The 16,376-nt window shown below is 42.6% G+C and overlaps 1 protein-coding gene across 1 annotated transcript in view; it reads left to right on the top strand.

Annotated features, from left to right (window-relative positions):
• MTMR6 (myotubularin related protein 6) overlaps positions 1-16,376 on the top strand; it is a 48,444-nt gene that overhangs the window by 18,937 nt on the left and 13,131 nt on the right. The window contains exons 9-11 of the mRNA XM_056561775.1: positions 9,541-9,666; positions 11,071-11,120; positions 14,632-14,832. Coding sequence (XP_056417750.1) covers positions 9,541-9,666; positions 11,071-11,120; positions 14,632-14,832 — 377 coding nt within the window. The remainder of the gene's footprint in view (positions 1-9,540; positions 9,667-11,070; positions 11,121-14,631; positions 14,833-16,376) is intronic.

Below are 16,376 nucleotides of genomic sequence, written 5' to 3'. Positions count from 1 at the left end.
TCTTTACAGTGTCTAAGATCTCTGCTTGCTGTCAGTGAATGCACACAGGTTTTGGTTATATTTAGTGTAGCTAGAATCAGCTATTATACACCGTAATCTACCATTCAGTTAAACGTTTTCTTTCAATGGCAGCGAGCAGGTAGCTTAGAAATATTGAAGACTGGAAACAAAAAATATACAATGAAGATGTGTATTTTTTTTTTCTTTTCACAATGATACATAAATTTGGAAACCTCTATATATTATAGATGTTTCGTAAGACAACGCACAGGCTCCCAATGGACGCAGTCACGTTGATCTGTAGTCCTGTGTGTCTTGCAGGTGCTGATGATCTCACCATTGTAGATGTGGGAAGAATGTGACATTGTAGGCAGAAAATAATAGATCTCTATGTGGAGAACAGAGTATGATCCTCTGATTAACTCCCACACACTCATGTCCTTAGTGCGGCCGCTATCAGGCATTCAATCCTCACTCAGCTCGGGAGTATGGAGAGGAAACACATAGATATTAGAGGTCTATGTCACCCGAAACTATTGATTTCAGGGGCCACCTATGTGGCTTGACACCAGAAGGGAAAGATCATTGGACAGATTGTTCTGCATGCTTAAAGGGGTACTCCGCCCCTATCCATAGGATAGGGGATAAGATGTCTTATCGTGGGGGGCCCTAGCGGCAGGACCCCAGCGATCTCGTCTGCGGCACCCCAGACATCCGGTGCACGGAGCGAACTTTGCTCCATTCTGGATGACTGGCAATACGAGGCGGAGGCTTGTGACGTCAGTCACACTCGTTCGTGACATCACGGCAACGCCCCCTCAATGCAAGTCTATAGGAGGGGGCGTGGCGGCAGTCACGCCCCCTCCTATAGACTTGCATTGAGGGGGAGTGGCTGTGACGTCACTGCATCTGACGCCCTAATCGAACGCCGGGTGCAGCAGGAAGATTGCGGGGGTCCCCAGCAGTGGGACCTTCGCGGTCAGACATCTTATCCCCTAGGGGATGAAATGTCTAGGGGCAGAGTACCCCTTTAATGCTTTATTCCCTGCCAAAGGAGTCTGACAGCAACTTATAACCCTCTCACCAATAAAAAAATAAATAAATAAATAAATAAATAAAAAGCTGAGCTCAGTGTGCATGTGTATGGTGGGAATCCTGGGAGAATAGCTGTCGCCAAACAAGCTTGTATAGTGTCACCATAACAGTATGTTCACACGTTGGAATGTCCGTGCGGAATTCCGCTGCACCAGAGTCCCATTGATTTCAATGGGATTCTGCTGTGCTGTTCCACAAACGTCAGATGTTTCTGCCCTGGACATCCAGATTCTGGCGTTGGCAAAAAGAATAGACTTGTCTATGAGACAACGTATTTCTGGGCGGTCCTAGCGCCCGCCAGATTATTCACATGTGCGGAATGTCCGCACGTGTTTTTCATGTGGACATATTGCACATTTTACGCCGTGTGAACATGGCCTAATGCAGGGAACATACAAACAGCACCTGCTCAGCCACTTCAGTCCAGCGTTCTGTTCATGGGGTTGAGCCACATGCAGTTTTATTGCTATTTCTTGTGACTATTGCAGAAATTCACCATTTAAAGGGATACTCCGATTATGAAAAACGTATCCCCTTTCCACAGATCTCTGCAATCTCCAGAACAGGGTCAGTCTCTTACCACCGTAGCCGATGATTTACTAAGCGGCCTTCACTGCTGAGACCAGTTCTTCTTGGAAGGTGGGGGTTGAAGAGCGCAGCGGTAAGAGATGGGCCCTTTTATGGAGATCACGGGGGGTCCCAGCAGTTGGACTGCCCGCGATCAGACACTTTTCCCCTATTCTATGGAGGGGGGGGATACGTTTTTCAGAACCAGCGTACCCCTTTAAGGTGTAGCTGTCCATAAAAAAAAAAAAATTGTAAGTTTTGATCAGCAGGGTAATATGGGGGATAAAACGCCAATTGATCACTAGAATGAAGGGTTAAGCTCCACCACTGTTAAATGTACCAACTTAGGGCTAAGCTTCACCACCATTCAATACACCAACTAAGGGTTAAGCTTCACCACCATTCAATACACCAACTAAGGGCTACTCCCATTCAATACACCAACTAACGGTTAAGCTTCACCACCATTCAATACTTCAACTTAGAACTAAGCTACATGACCATGCAATACTTAAACTAAGAGCTAAGCTACACCACTGTTCAATACACCAACTAAGGGTTAAGCTACACGACCATGCAGTCTCCAACTAAGGGTTAAGCTCCACCACTGTTGAATGTACCAACTTAGGGCTAAGCTTCACCACCATTCAATACACCAACGAAGGGTTAAGCTTCACCACCATTCAATACTTCAACTAAGGGCTACGCTACACGATCATGCAATACACCAACTAAGGACTAAGCTTCACCACCATTCAATACACCAACTAAGGGTTAAGCTTCACCACCATTCAATACACCAACTAAGGGCTACTCTCATTCAATACACCAACTAAGGGCTACTCCCATTCAATACACCAACTAAGGGCTACTCCCATTCAATACACCAACTAAGGGCTACTCCCATGCAATACACCAACTAACGGTTAAGCTTCACCACCATTCAATACTTCAACTTAGAACTAAGCTACATGACCATGCAATACTTAAACTAAGAGCTAAGCTACACCACTGTTCAATACACCAACTAAGGGTTAAGCTACACGACCATGCAGTCTCCAACTAAGGGTTAAGCTCCACCACTGTTGAATGTACCAACTTAGGGCTAAGCTTCACCACCATTCAATACACCAACGAAGGGTTAAGCTTCACCACCATTCAATACTTCAACTAAGGGCTACGCTACACGATCATGCAATACACCAACTAAGGACTAAGCTTCACCACCATTCAATACACCAACTAAGGGTTACTACCATTTAATACACCAACTAAGGGTTAAGCTTCACCACCATTCAATACACCAATTAAGGGCTACTACCATTCAATACACCAACTAAGGGCTACTACCATTTAATACACCAACTAAGGGTTAAGCTTCACCACCATTCAATACACCAACTAAGGGTTAAGCTTCACCACCATTCAATGCTTCAACTAAGCACTAAGCTACATGACCATGCAATACTTAAACTAAGAGCTAAGCTACACCACTGTTCAATACACCAACTAAGGGTTAAGCTACACGACCATGCAGTCTCCAACTAAGGGTTAAGCTCCACCACTGTTAAATGTACCAACTTAGAGCTAAGCTTCACCACCATTCAATACACCAACGAAGGGTTAAGCTACACGACCATTCAATACTTCAACTAAGGGTTAAGCTTCACCACCATTCAATACACCAGCTAAGGGTTAAGCTTCACCACCATTCAATACACCAGCTAAGGGTTAAGCTTCACCACCATTCAATACACCAACTAAGGGTTAAGCTTCACCACCATTCAATACACCAACTAAGGGTTAAGCTTCACCACCATTCAATACACCAGCTAAAGGTTAAGCTTCACCACCATTCAATACACCAGCTAAGGGTTAAGCTTCACCACCATTCAATACACCAACTAAGGGTTAAGCTTCACCACCATTCAATACACCAACTAAGGGTTAAGCTTCACCACCATTCAATACACCAACGAAGGGTTAAGCTTCACCACCATTCTATACACCAGCTAAGGGTTAAGCTTCACCACCATTCAATACACCAACTAAGGGTTAAGCTTCACCACCATTCAATACACCAACGAAGGGTTAAGCTTCACCACCATTCTATACACCAGCTAAGGGTTAAGCTTCACCACCATTCAATACACCAGCTAAGGGTTAAGCTACATGACCATTCCATACTCCAAGAGCTCAGCCATTGTACGAACATTTGCTGGTCCATCGGCACATTACAAAGAGCAACATTCGCCTGTTTGGGACAATAACCGCCCCTGTCATAGAGTCTTATAGTTATAAAAACAAACACAAGACTGAGCAAGCAGGCGTCTTACAGACCGATAGACACCGTTTTATTCTTTGTGTTTTCATTTCCAGGTTTATTTTTGTATGTATCAGTATGGTGACAAAAACCAAGAAAAATAACTGTGTAATAAACGTACTGTTGAAATTCAGTGGTTTTGTTCAGTCCCTTCTGTTGACTGGACTTCCGTATATAACACCGTCTCATGTCACATCAGTATTAGATGCAGTTTGACACAGGGGAATGATGGGACCCATGACAAGGGACAGGAGAAGAATTTCGATAAGAAGTGTATTCTTAGCATTGGTAAATGTCGCTCTTCCCATATAAGTAGTGCACATCACAGGGAACTTGCCATTGACGTGATGTCTAAAGCTGACTATGAGAAAGAGGTGAGCAGGGACACTTATCTCTTTCTCCGGGAGTTTGGTTTTCTCTTTAAAAGGAATCTGTCAGCAAGTCAATACCGTTAGGTGCCCTGACTGAACTGGTGTACGTTACATCATTTCATAGAAAACATGCTTGTAATAAGCGTCCGCTCAGGGAGAAGTGACCGCTGGATGGCTCCCCTCTGATTGACAGATCTCCTCTCCCTATTTAATAGAGAGTCCTGTCATTCAAGTTGAGCCATCGGGTAAAATATAGTTCAGTGTGATCAGCTGTCTAAGGGTCTATTCACACGGCAGAATTTCCGCTTGCGGAATTCCACTTCAAATTAAAGCCCATAGACTTCTATGGGATTCCGCACTCCCATTCACACTTCTGAATTTCCGCTTGCAGAATTCCACCTCAGATTAAAGCCCATAGACTTCTATGGGATTCCGCACTCCCATTCACACTTCTGAATTTCCGCTTGCAGAATTCCACCTCAGATTAAAGCCCATAGACTTCTATGGGATTCCGCACTCCCATTCACACTTCTGAATTTCCGCTTGCAGAATTCCACCTCAGATTAAAGCCCATAGACTTCTATGGGATTCCGCACTCCCATTCACACTTCTGAATTTCCGCTTGCAGAATTCCACCTCAGATTAAAGCCCATAGACTTCTATGGGATTCCGCACTCCCATTCACACTTCTGAATTTCCGCTTGCAGAAATTAAGAAGTGTAAATGGGAGTGCGGAATCTCATAGAAGTCTATAGGATTTAATTTGAGGCAGAATTACGCGAGCGGAAATTCTGCCGTGTGACTAGATCCTTAGTTTAGGCCTGCAAAAATCTGCCAATGGGAACTATTTTAGACTATCCACAGTTGCTGCAGAACATCACTTTACATACATCAGCTACTGCACACCTCTGCTCCCTAACCTGTGGTTCATGATGGGTGTTGTAGTCCTGCTACCGGTGGAGAGCCACATGTTAGGCATCATTGCTGTAGACCAGTGTTTCTCAACCAGTGTGCCCCCAGCTGTTGCAAAACTACAACTCCCAGCATGCCCAGACTGCCAAAGGCTGGGAGTTGTAGTTTTGCAACAGCTGGAGGGTTATTGGTTTGGAAACACTGTTGTAGACACTCTTATTGAAAAGGATGTTTCATATCCATTCATAATAGGTGGACAGAAACCTAGCTAGAGGTAATCATGGACTTTTCTACAAATTTGGTTCATTTAGAAGTTGATCTGGGCTATATACATATATATATATATATATATATATATATTTATTTTGAAGCAGTACCCTCAAAATAGGTGAGTATATGGGTGCAGGCAGTCTCAGGGACCCCAGTCCTGAGTCCAAAAGACTTCTTTTTAGCTGGAATGAATAACTTTTTGTATTTTTGATACTCCGGTGTGCTGCAGCTGCTTCTTTTATATATATATATATATATATATATATATATATATATATATATATATATAATATTTTTTTAATGTATTTATTTATAATAATTTTTTCCACATTTTAACATAGAAACAATATATATATATATATGAATAAAGATATATAAGCATCTTAAAGGGGTATTCCAGGCTAAAACTTTTTTTTAATATATCAACTGGCTCCGGAAAGTTAAACAGATTTGTAAATTACTTCTATTAAAAAAATCTTAATCCTTCCAATAGTTATTAGCTTCTGAAGTTGAGTTGCTGTTTTCTGTCTAACTGCTCTCTGATGACTCACGTCCCGGGACGTGACATTATCATTGAGCAGTTAGACAGAAAACTTCAGAAGCTAATAACTATTGGAAGGATTAAGATTTTTTTAATAGAAGTAATTTACCAATCTGTTTATCTTTCCGGAGCCAGATGATATATATAAAAAAAGGTTTTGCCTGGAATTCCCCTTTAAGGTATGAGGTAAAATAGTTTCTTCAAAAAACAGCACCATCCCTGTCCTTAGGTTGTATGTGGTATTGCAGCTCCGTTCTATTGAAGTGAATGGAGCAAAGTCGTAATACCACACACAACCTGAGGACAGATGTGGTGCTGTTTTTCCTTTTCCTGTATAACCCTTAACCTGATCTTTGTCAGGCACCCAGCAATAGTTGTTCTCGATAACCTTGGGGTTATTTAGCCCCCATACGATAAAACATTATTCATACCTTCTATTGCCTGTTTAGCTCAAGCTGCATTGAAAACACCTGAAAATAAATAACAGAGCGCCACGTATCTAGCGCACACTGCGTGCCTGTCAGATGAATAGGTATCCGCTGCTTTAGTGTGAAATGAGATGGATTCCAGCTTCTCCCTGACAGGTGGAGTAACCAGGGATTTGAGCTACTCTTTAGTATGTATGGCGATACAGGGGAGGAATGCGATGGCTGCTCACTGGTGTCAAGCTGGGGCTGCGCTCATCCCTGCATGGAATCACAATGAGGGAGGGAGCCTCTCTTCTCGGTAATTTGGCCTCTTCTCCAGATATGCCTAATAGGAACGGCAGCAACAGCGAGAAAAGGTCATACAACTTTGCACAGTCTAGAACAATGTTTTTCAAACAGGGTTCCTCCAGCTGTTGCAAAACTACAACTCCCAGCATGCCCGGACAGCCAACGGCTGTCCGGGCATGCTAGGAGTAGTAGTTTTGCAACAGCTGGAGGCACCCCTAGTTGGGAAACACTGACCTATACTATACACTACTATATAGTCCAACATGCTGGGAGTTGTAGTTTTGCAACAGCTGGAGGCACCCTGGTTGGGAAGCACTGGTCTAGAGTGTGATGTGCGCAGCTATTGATTAATTGGTATTGAGACTCATGTAAAAAGTTATAGATGCATATTGCAGTTTTGTTCTAACTTCTTTTTGAACACATTTCAATCCTTGAGCAATGTATTTGCAAGGAATTTTGGGCAACTATTTGAAAGTATGGAAAATATGCAAAAACATAGCATTTTAAAGGGGTTGTCAAGAAAAAAAAACATTATATTAGTAAGTTGCTGTATTATACTTTTTTGACACCATACACAGTTTGTTTATTGGCCATCGGGCACAGATCTTCCATATCAGCTCTTTCCCTTGTAACCTGTGACCCCACAACACAGGCTCTGAAAGCAGAGCTCCCATCGCTCCTCCCTTCTTGTCGGCACAGGACGAGACCAGTGATGTGAAGAGGGGAGCTGGTTTTACTGCTCATTAGATTTGTGACTCCTTAGATAAAGCAGCAGTGAGCCTGTTCTGACTAAGGGTGTGTTCACCCTTAGCAATGGACGCTGATTTTCCGCTCGCAGAATTCAGCAAGCGAGGATTCAGCTTGGCAGCCGGCAGTGGCGGTAGGACCGCGAGGCACTGCGCCGTCACCATTGACAGCTATGCAGTGCTCGCGTAATTCCGCTCAAAGCATGAAGAACATTTTCTTTCTTTGAGCGGAACTATTTAAACGGCGGAATTGTCCACCGCTGAAATTGCTCAGTGTGAACGGGTCTCGCGGAAAACCCATTCACACTGATGTTAAAATTCACCGGGCGTAATTCCAATCCGCGGGAATTACGTAGTGTGAACGTACCCTAATGGAAATTACTGTGACAGAGACCGGCTTCTTGCTGCCTTATGTAATAAATCATAAATCTAATGAGCAGTAATACCAGCCTTCCCCCTTCACATCACTGGTTTTGTCCCATGCTAACAGGAGAGGGAGGGAGGGAGGAAAACAGGAGCTCCCTGCATACACAGATTGTTTCTGTCGCCAGACAAGTAAGCATCATTTTAATGGAAAAACATGACCTCTTTTATTTATTGTGTTTACTAAAGATTAATTTGTTTTAGTTTTTTTCCCAAAAGTTATTCGCCTTTTGAAAACCTTTTTTATTGCTTTAGTGCATTTGAAAGCAAAGAATGAAGCACAAATGATTTTTGTGCACATGGCGGTATGATTCTCTTATGGTTGTTTCTCTTGGAGGAAGCCTTTAATCTGAAATATTGCTCCGTTTTGTGTATACAGCTCCTGTGCCTATTTATGTGTCTTCTTCATGAATGTAGAAAACAGACATTTCTTGTGTTGTTATATCCAGCAGTCATGTTTAGAGATGAGCGAACTTACAGTAAATTCGATTCGTCACGAACTTCTCGGCTCGGCAGTTGATGACTTTTCCTGCATAAATTAGTTCAGCCTTCAGGTGCTCCCGTGGGCTGGAAAAGGTGGATACATTCCTCGTAAAAAAAAAAAAACGGAATATCCTAAAAATTCTCTCTATAATGGCTCAATTAGTTGCTAAAGCTAAACATAATGGGACAGAGTTGTGGGTTGTTAGTGCCAGCTGGCCAACATACTTATGAATCATTGAATTGTAAGTAGAAGAGACATTTTTATAGAATGTTTTATAATAGAAAATAATAATAATAAAAAATAAAAATAAAAACTTGCCAGGATAGGTTTTCTCAGATTCTTCAAATTTTTTCATATGCTAAAAACTCAGCAGCAATCAATTACATTGCCATTCCTTTGAATTTAAAGGGGTACTTCACCCCTAGACATGTTATCCAAAGGATAGGGGATACGAGGTCTGATCCTGGGGGGTCCCGCGGCTGGGACCCCCACAATCTCTGTGCAGCACCCGGCATTCATTTAGAATGCTTGGTGCGGGTGGCAGGCTCGTGGCAGGGCCACACCCCTCGTGACATCACACCACACCCCTTAATGCAAGTCTATAGGAGGGAGTGTGGTGGTCATCACGCCCCCTCCCATAGACTTGCATTGAGAGGGCGTGATGTGATGCCATGAGGGGCGTGGCCATGATGTCACGACCCCCGCCACCCGCACCCAATGTTCAGAACAAAATGTTCCAAATGCTGAGGCAGCGGAGTACCCTTTAAATGGGGTCATGGGGCCCTGTAGAAAAAAATAAATAAAAATGGGCCACCCCTCTTTGTACAAAGATAACATCAAAAAGACTTGATGCCTGTATGGCCACATCTTCTTTCCATTATTCTTGGGTGAGTTCCCTACACACTGGTTCTTTATGGTTGTTGGCGCAGGGTACCATGATCTCAATAACCATTAAAATTATGGACACAGTAATCCCGGATTGGTCTCCCTCCACTAGGGCTGCCTTTTTGGTTCAGCACCCCTTCCCCCCCCTCCCCCCCCCAGAAAACCTAATCTTTGCCTTTTAATAAATTTGCTTATGCTTCCATTCAGGCTATACATGATGAGAAGACCAGCGTGCTAGTACATTGCTCTGACGGCTGGGACCGCACATCACAAGTCTGTTCACTGGGATCTTTACTGCTTGATCCATTTTACAGAACCATCAAAGGATTCATGGTAAGACCAGCGCCACCTATTGTATGCTTCCTGGGGAAAAAAACAAACAAGGATACACAGAATTGCGTGTAGGATACACAAACTGCTTTAGAATATTTCAAGTATGTAAAATAGGGTTCAAGAATCTTAAAGAAAAAATAAAAAATAAATAAAGAGGTAAACTTTTAATGAGCAGTAATCCCAGTTTCCCCCCTCCACATCATTGGTCTTGTCCCATGCTAACAGGAGAGGGAGGAAGACAGGAGCTCACTGCATTCAGAGCCTGTGACGTGATGTCACAGCTTACAAAGGAGATAACAAACTGCTTCAGAATATTTCAAGTATGTAGAATAGGGGTCAAGAATCTTAAAAAAAAAAAAAAAACTTCAGGTGTCAATTCGGAGCCTATTTTTTGGCTTTGGATGGATGGATAGATAGATAGATTTCCTATCTATCTATCTAACAGGTAAGAACAGTGTTTCCCAACCAGGGTGCCTCCAGCTGTAGCACAACTACAACTCCCAGCATGCCCGGACAGCCTTTGGCTGTCCGGGCATGCTGGGAGTTGTAGTTGTGCTACAGCTGGAGACACCCTGGTTGGGAAACACTGGGCTAGAAAGTTTAGTTGATCTTTGTTGGGGCTTTACTTATGTATTGAGAGTCCCACCGACAAGAAGTATAGATTGTGCAGAATAGGTTTTTTTTCTAGAAATCTTCCTGATTCTTGATTATTTTAACTTTTTTTGTTTTACAGAGTGGGGGGATGGGAGTAAACACCATCCCACTAGGGAGTACCCGTACTCTCATCTTGCCGATTGCGGCAGAAATTCTGTCTGCGCCAGAATTTGTGCCAGAATAAAAAATAAAAAAAATAGACTAACTCTCTATTTTACTGAGAGAACCCCAAAAAGGGGTGTGGCTGCTGAAAAGGGGCGTGTTCCAGAGATTTCCACAAAAACCCAACATATTTACAAAGGTTTCCACATAAAATGTGGTGGATTTGAGCTGAGGAAAACCCCACAGATCAGAACATGTGTAAAAAATGAAAAATGTAGGGAAAGTGGAAAATGTAGGGAAACCTTAGTAAATACCGTGTAAAAAAAATTGTAATGAATTAAAACCCACGAAGAAATCTACACAACACTCTTACGAAATCAGGGCCACTGTGTATGATCATAGCCTCGGGGGCGCTTGGTTCATTGTTAATGGCCGCATGGTTTTTGCTGATAAAACTTTTGCTTTGTCCCTGCAAAATTGTGCAGCCATTCACAATCAGTTTTATAACTACACCGTGCAGCCACCAGTGAGAGTTCCCAGTGTTTACCCAATAAACTGTATTACTACCATTGATGAATATGGCATTGAGTAACACTCTACAGGACTGGAATCGTGAGCTATTAAAAGCTTCCCCTTTTATCTCTCCAGGTTTTAATTGAGAAAGACTGGATATCATTTGGACACAAGTTTGCAGACAGGTAAAAATCTGCTGTTACTTGTTTTTTTTGTATGTTTTTATTTATTTACTGGCTGGGTACTCGGCATTGCCCGATCTTCCGACCTAAACCTTGTGGGAGAGGAAAAGCAGCAATGACGCTCCCGTCCTCAGCACCTCTTCATAGCCCGCCCTCATAGGCAATTCTCACCTTCCATCCTCTTATCCCATCTTCATATTTCGTCCTCCTATCTCATCCTCATGTTCTGTCCCCCGCACTAACTATACTCTTCACCTGCCTGCCAGACAGTCAGCAGATTTTTAAGAGTCCCGTGCAATCTCTTCAGCGCGAGAGTAACACGATCAGTTGATGTGCTGGAAGTCCCATAGACTTGCATGGGACTTCAATGGGCACTGTCAATAAAACTATGTTTTGCTATTGCACTCCTTATAGTAAATACAAAATCTTTTTAATGTACTTTGTTTTTTTAAAAAAATGAAGTTTTCTATGTTTTGTGTTTTAAAAATCTGCCACTAGGTGTCTCCCTACTTGTCCAGAGCACATTCCCCCCCCCCCCCCCCCCCCCCCATCACTTGCACAGACTTTGGACTCCTGCTGGCCTGGCAAAAGTCCAAAATCGGGAAATGCAGTCTGGAGTGCTGAGAGGGGGTGTGTGTGCAGTCTTAGCCAATCATAGCTCATCTCACACTGAACTGCTCTGGGCTGTGTGTAGCAGAGTGAGGGAGGAAGTTCTCCCCTGTATGGCTTCAGATGATGTCACGCCTACTGGGGAACGCCCCTTCCCAGTCTGGGGATCTGACTGAGACTGAGCAGAAAATACAGAGCAATATCAAGGTAGAAAACTAAAATATAATAAAAATAAAGGCAGGGGGTGGTTTATCATGATGGGGGCAGTGAACGGGAAGGATTATAAAATTTAACAAGATCATCATAGTCCTCTTTCAGAAAAAAATAAAACCACCCCAGTTTAAGGGGTGGGTTAGGGTTAATTTATATCTACTATATTTTTAGTTGACCGATAACATGTACCAAGTTTCATTGAAATATCTCCAACCATCAGGTAGTTATGCTGGAACAGACATATACACACCCATACACAAGTTGAGTTTGATAGATAGATATAGATAAATAGATTTAAACATTTTTAAATGTGTAAATACAATAAAGAAAAGACACACAAGGATATAAAAGCCTTTTGAGTCAGTTGGGCAGGGTACAAAGAAAAATAAATGCCACATACATTGTGGTAAGTATATTATCTAACTCAACTCTCCCCCTGAAGAAGATAGTTATTGATCATACAGAACAGATGACAGTATATACATAAGGAGTGGGGAATATATGAAAAATTAAATGTCTCAAGTTCCCGCATAGACCCTGATGAAAAGCATTAACAAAATACTAAGTAAATGCAGTATATTAGACGAAAAAAGACATCCGCACTCATCACTGGATACGGGACTCGATGCTCCTATATGGAGAAAGCCGGCGGACTGGGACTGCAGACATGCGTGGGCGCTCAGAGCGCCCACGCATGTTTGCAGTCCCAGTCCGCCGGCTTTCTCCATATAGGAGCATCGAGTCCCGTATCCAGTATTGAGTTCGGATGTCTTTTTTTTCGTCTAATATACTGCATATATTTTAGGCTTTTCTTTGCCTTATATCCTAGCACCATCATATGACTTCTAACGAAGCGTTTTTCTCTGGCTGCTACACTAATATCCCACTTCGGCTCTGAAGTTAACCCCCGTTTAACCCTATACTAGTGGTGCCGTCTCCACTCTACTTTACGCACGTATAAAATACTAAGTAGGTTGGGGGGGACAAAATCATCTGAAGGCCGATCCTGATAAATAATGCAGATCTAAACTGGAAGAAGAGTGAAAAGAAGGAAGAGGACAGAAAGTAAAGGATGGGGGGGGAGGTGTAACAGAGGAGGGCACCTCCCCAAACTTGAAGAGCACCTCATGAAGATCAGTCAACAGTCAGCAAGTACTTACACTCCGGGGAGTTTTTAAAAACCGTCCGGATGGAGATGAACTGCCCTGAGTGTTGGTGTCTGCACATTCTTTCTCTGGATTTCATCAACTTTGTGGGCCAGCATGAAAGACTATGAAATTGAAAAAGGCTGCATTAGCCGAAACGCGTCTTGTAACGTGTATATAATACTTGCTCAATTATAAATAAAGGAAAAGGGATCTCTTGGTTTGTTAAAGGGGGTTATCCAGTATTATAACATCGACCTTTGCGTTATGTTATAAGCCTAGCCGAGGTTTTTTAAGACCTTATGGTGGCCACTATTTGTGAAATGAAGAAAAAAAAATATTTAAAAAAATCCAACGGAAATAGACACAGCGGGGGAGATTTATTAAAACCTGTCCAGAGGAAAAGTTGCTGAGTTGCCCATAGCAACCAATCAGATCGCTTCTTTCATTTTTCTGAGGACTTGTCAAAAATGAAAGAAGAGATCTGATTGGTTGCTATGGGCAACTCAGCAACTTTTCCTCTACAAAGGTTTTGATAAATCTCCCCCAGTGTTTGGTGCACCGCTTTCCATCCTTTCATACTGCATATATAAGATTAAATGATGAGGAGACTTATGTAGACCCGAGGTGCTCAGCCCAGTACAAATCCAAACAGGAAAATGTAGAAAAATGGCAGGCGGCACTCACCTGATATGATGCATCAAGTCAGGACAGTCTGTATCGTACTTCTGTACTTTATCAGACCCACTACGTACTGGTCTGATGAACAGGGCTGCCATCGGAAATGTTGGGCCCCTTACACACTTTGAAGTCAGGGTCCCCCCAACCAGTGGCACATGGTGGATTTTATCAGAATATCTGGTAGAAAACAATGCCTCCACTCCGGGACAACATATTACTTCTGCAGTGACTAAATAATACCATCATACTGTAAGAGAAAAAAACACTAAAAAAACACACACAAAAAACAACACTATACACAGACCAGTATACAAGGGACAAAAAAGTACGCCTCACCATTACCTTTACCACTGTGTCTAGTCATTAAACTGTTAAATAATATTTGTACCCCCTCTTTTACTTTATTGCCACAGTTGTTGTTATATTTATTGGGCCTCATTTACTAAGCTGAAACCGACCAGTTTTTGTTGGGCTATTTTGGCGCAGAATGTCTGTGTGTGAAAATGTGCTCCAGGAAAATCCGACAAACCCGGCATTGCACTGTGAAAAGCCGAAAAGGGGGTTGGTCTGTCACAAAGGGGGGGGGGGTCTGTCACAAAGGGGGTGTGGCCGGCCCCAAAAAGGGGCGTGGTTTAACAACCCGACCTATTTAAAATTGAATTCACAGAAAATCCTGTGGATAAATGGCTGGAAATTTCCACCCAGAAAAAGCTGGTCAGAAAATGTTCCCGACTTTTCCCCATGGTAAACAGAGAGGAATCCTGCAAGTCTGAAACGACATTTCCCACTAGTAAAAACCCGACACTCTTAGTAAATGAGGCCCCATTGTAATTTGGGGAAATAAAGACCTGTGTATTTGGTTGTAGGTGCGGGCAGCTGGACAGTGACTCCAAGGAGATCTCCCCAGTGTTCACACAGTTTTTGGAGTGTGTCTGGCATCTGACTGAACAATTCCCTCAGGCCTTCGAGTACAATGAAGCGTTTCTTCTTCAGATACATGAGCACGTGCATTCCTGTCAGTTCGGAAACTTCATTGGAAAATGTGAAAAAGAACGGGAAGAACTGAGGTTGGTGGCCTATTTGTGTTGGGGAAAAGAGATCTCAGTTTTTCAGTATATTTACAGATATAGCAGAGCCGAACCTGTTTTTTTTTAACACAAGAGCTTAGACCAGTGTTTCCCAACCGGGGTGCCTCCAGCTGTTGCAAAACTACAACTCCCAGCATGCCCGGACAGCCAAAGGCTGTCCGGGCATGCTGGGAGTTGTAGTTTTGTAACAGCTGGAGGCTCCCCGGTGGGAAACAGTGGCTTAGACACATCTTAGAGACACTTTGTCCATTTAGTCTGCAATTATATTATTTATTTCTTATTTTTAGGATATATATATATATATATATATCCCAGACAGGTTTACATTGACTTCCTGTGGATTTAACCACCACATATGAATCTTTCTGTTGTCAGATAAGTAAATAGGTTTACCTGCAGTCCTATGGAAAACCATAGATAACAGATAATAGCACAGCCCATTGTGACAGATGACAAGAATAGCTCTGGCCCTTTCCTTACCATTAGAGATGAGCGAACTTACAGTAAATTCGATTCGTCACGAACTTCTCGGCTCGGCAGTTGATGACTTTTCCTGCATAAATTAGTTCAGCTTTCAGGTGCTCCCGTGGGCTGGAAAAGGTGGATACAGTCTTAGGAGACTCTTTCCTAGGACTGTATCCACTTTTTCCAGCCCACCGGAGCACCTGAAAGCTGAACTAATTGCAGGATAAGTCATCAACTGCCGAGCCGAGAAGTTCGTGACGGATCGAATTTACTGTAAGTTCGCTCATCTCTACTTACCATGTATGTAGCAGGGGAAAGCTGTGAAATAGAATGGTGTAGTACCTAAGAAAAAAAAAAAAATTCCGCTGTAGGCCTATACCAGTGTTCCACAACCTGTGGCCCTCCAGCTGTTGCAGAACTACAACTCCCATCATGCAGTAACATCTGCAGGCTATCATAGCATGATGGAAGGTGTAGTTTTGCAACAGCTGGAGGGCCACAGATTGAGGAACACTGACCTATACAGTGGGATATGTTTCAGGCTTTCAATGGAGGAATACTTCAGGAGGTGCTCCCAGTGTTTGTGAAATGGAAGCCATTATTGTGACCACTAGTGGGGGCTACAGGAAGCATTAGAAGATGGGACTACTTCTTAAAGGGGTACTCCCGTGGAAAACTTTTTTTTTATTTAAATCAACTGGTGCCAGAAAGTTAAACAGATTTGTAAATCAAACAAAAAGGGTTGTGCAGCTCACAATTAACTAGCCGAGGTAAGGAGGTTGTGCACCTACACCAGGTGCTGGAAATTTAAAACAATATTTTCAAACAGTAACCAACCCCTCAAGACTAGTACCAGTTACCTGATACATGGATGAATAATAATACAAATAAATAGCTGGATCGTGCTTCAAATATAGAATACAATTTTATTAAAAATATATATAATATGTCAATTGATATGACTTAGCCTCGTTGTACAGGGCCCTTGTGCCGAGGAGAAGAAATAGATTTACTTAGACATATACTTGTAATATATAAACACCGATATTTTTACAAAA

The sequence above is a fragment of the Hyla sarda genome, chromosome 2, assembly GCF_029499605.1.
Source record: "Hyla sarda isolate aHylSar1 chromosome 2, aHylSar1.hap1, whole genome shotgun sequence".
Classification (NCBI taxonomy): Eukaryota; Metazoa; Chordata; class Amphibia; order Anura; family Hylidae; genus Hyla; species Hyla sarda.
Note: the sequence above shows the minus strand (reverse complement) of the source record. Positions and strands in the feature narration are given on the sequence as shown.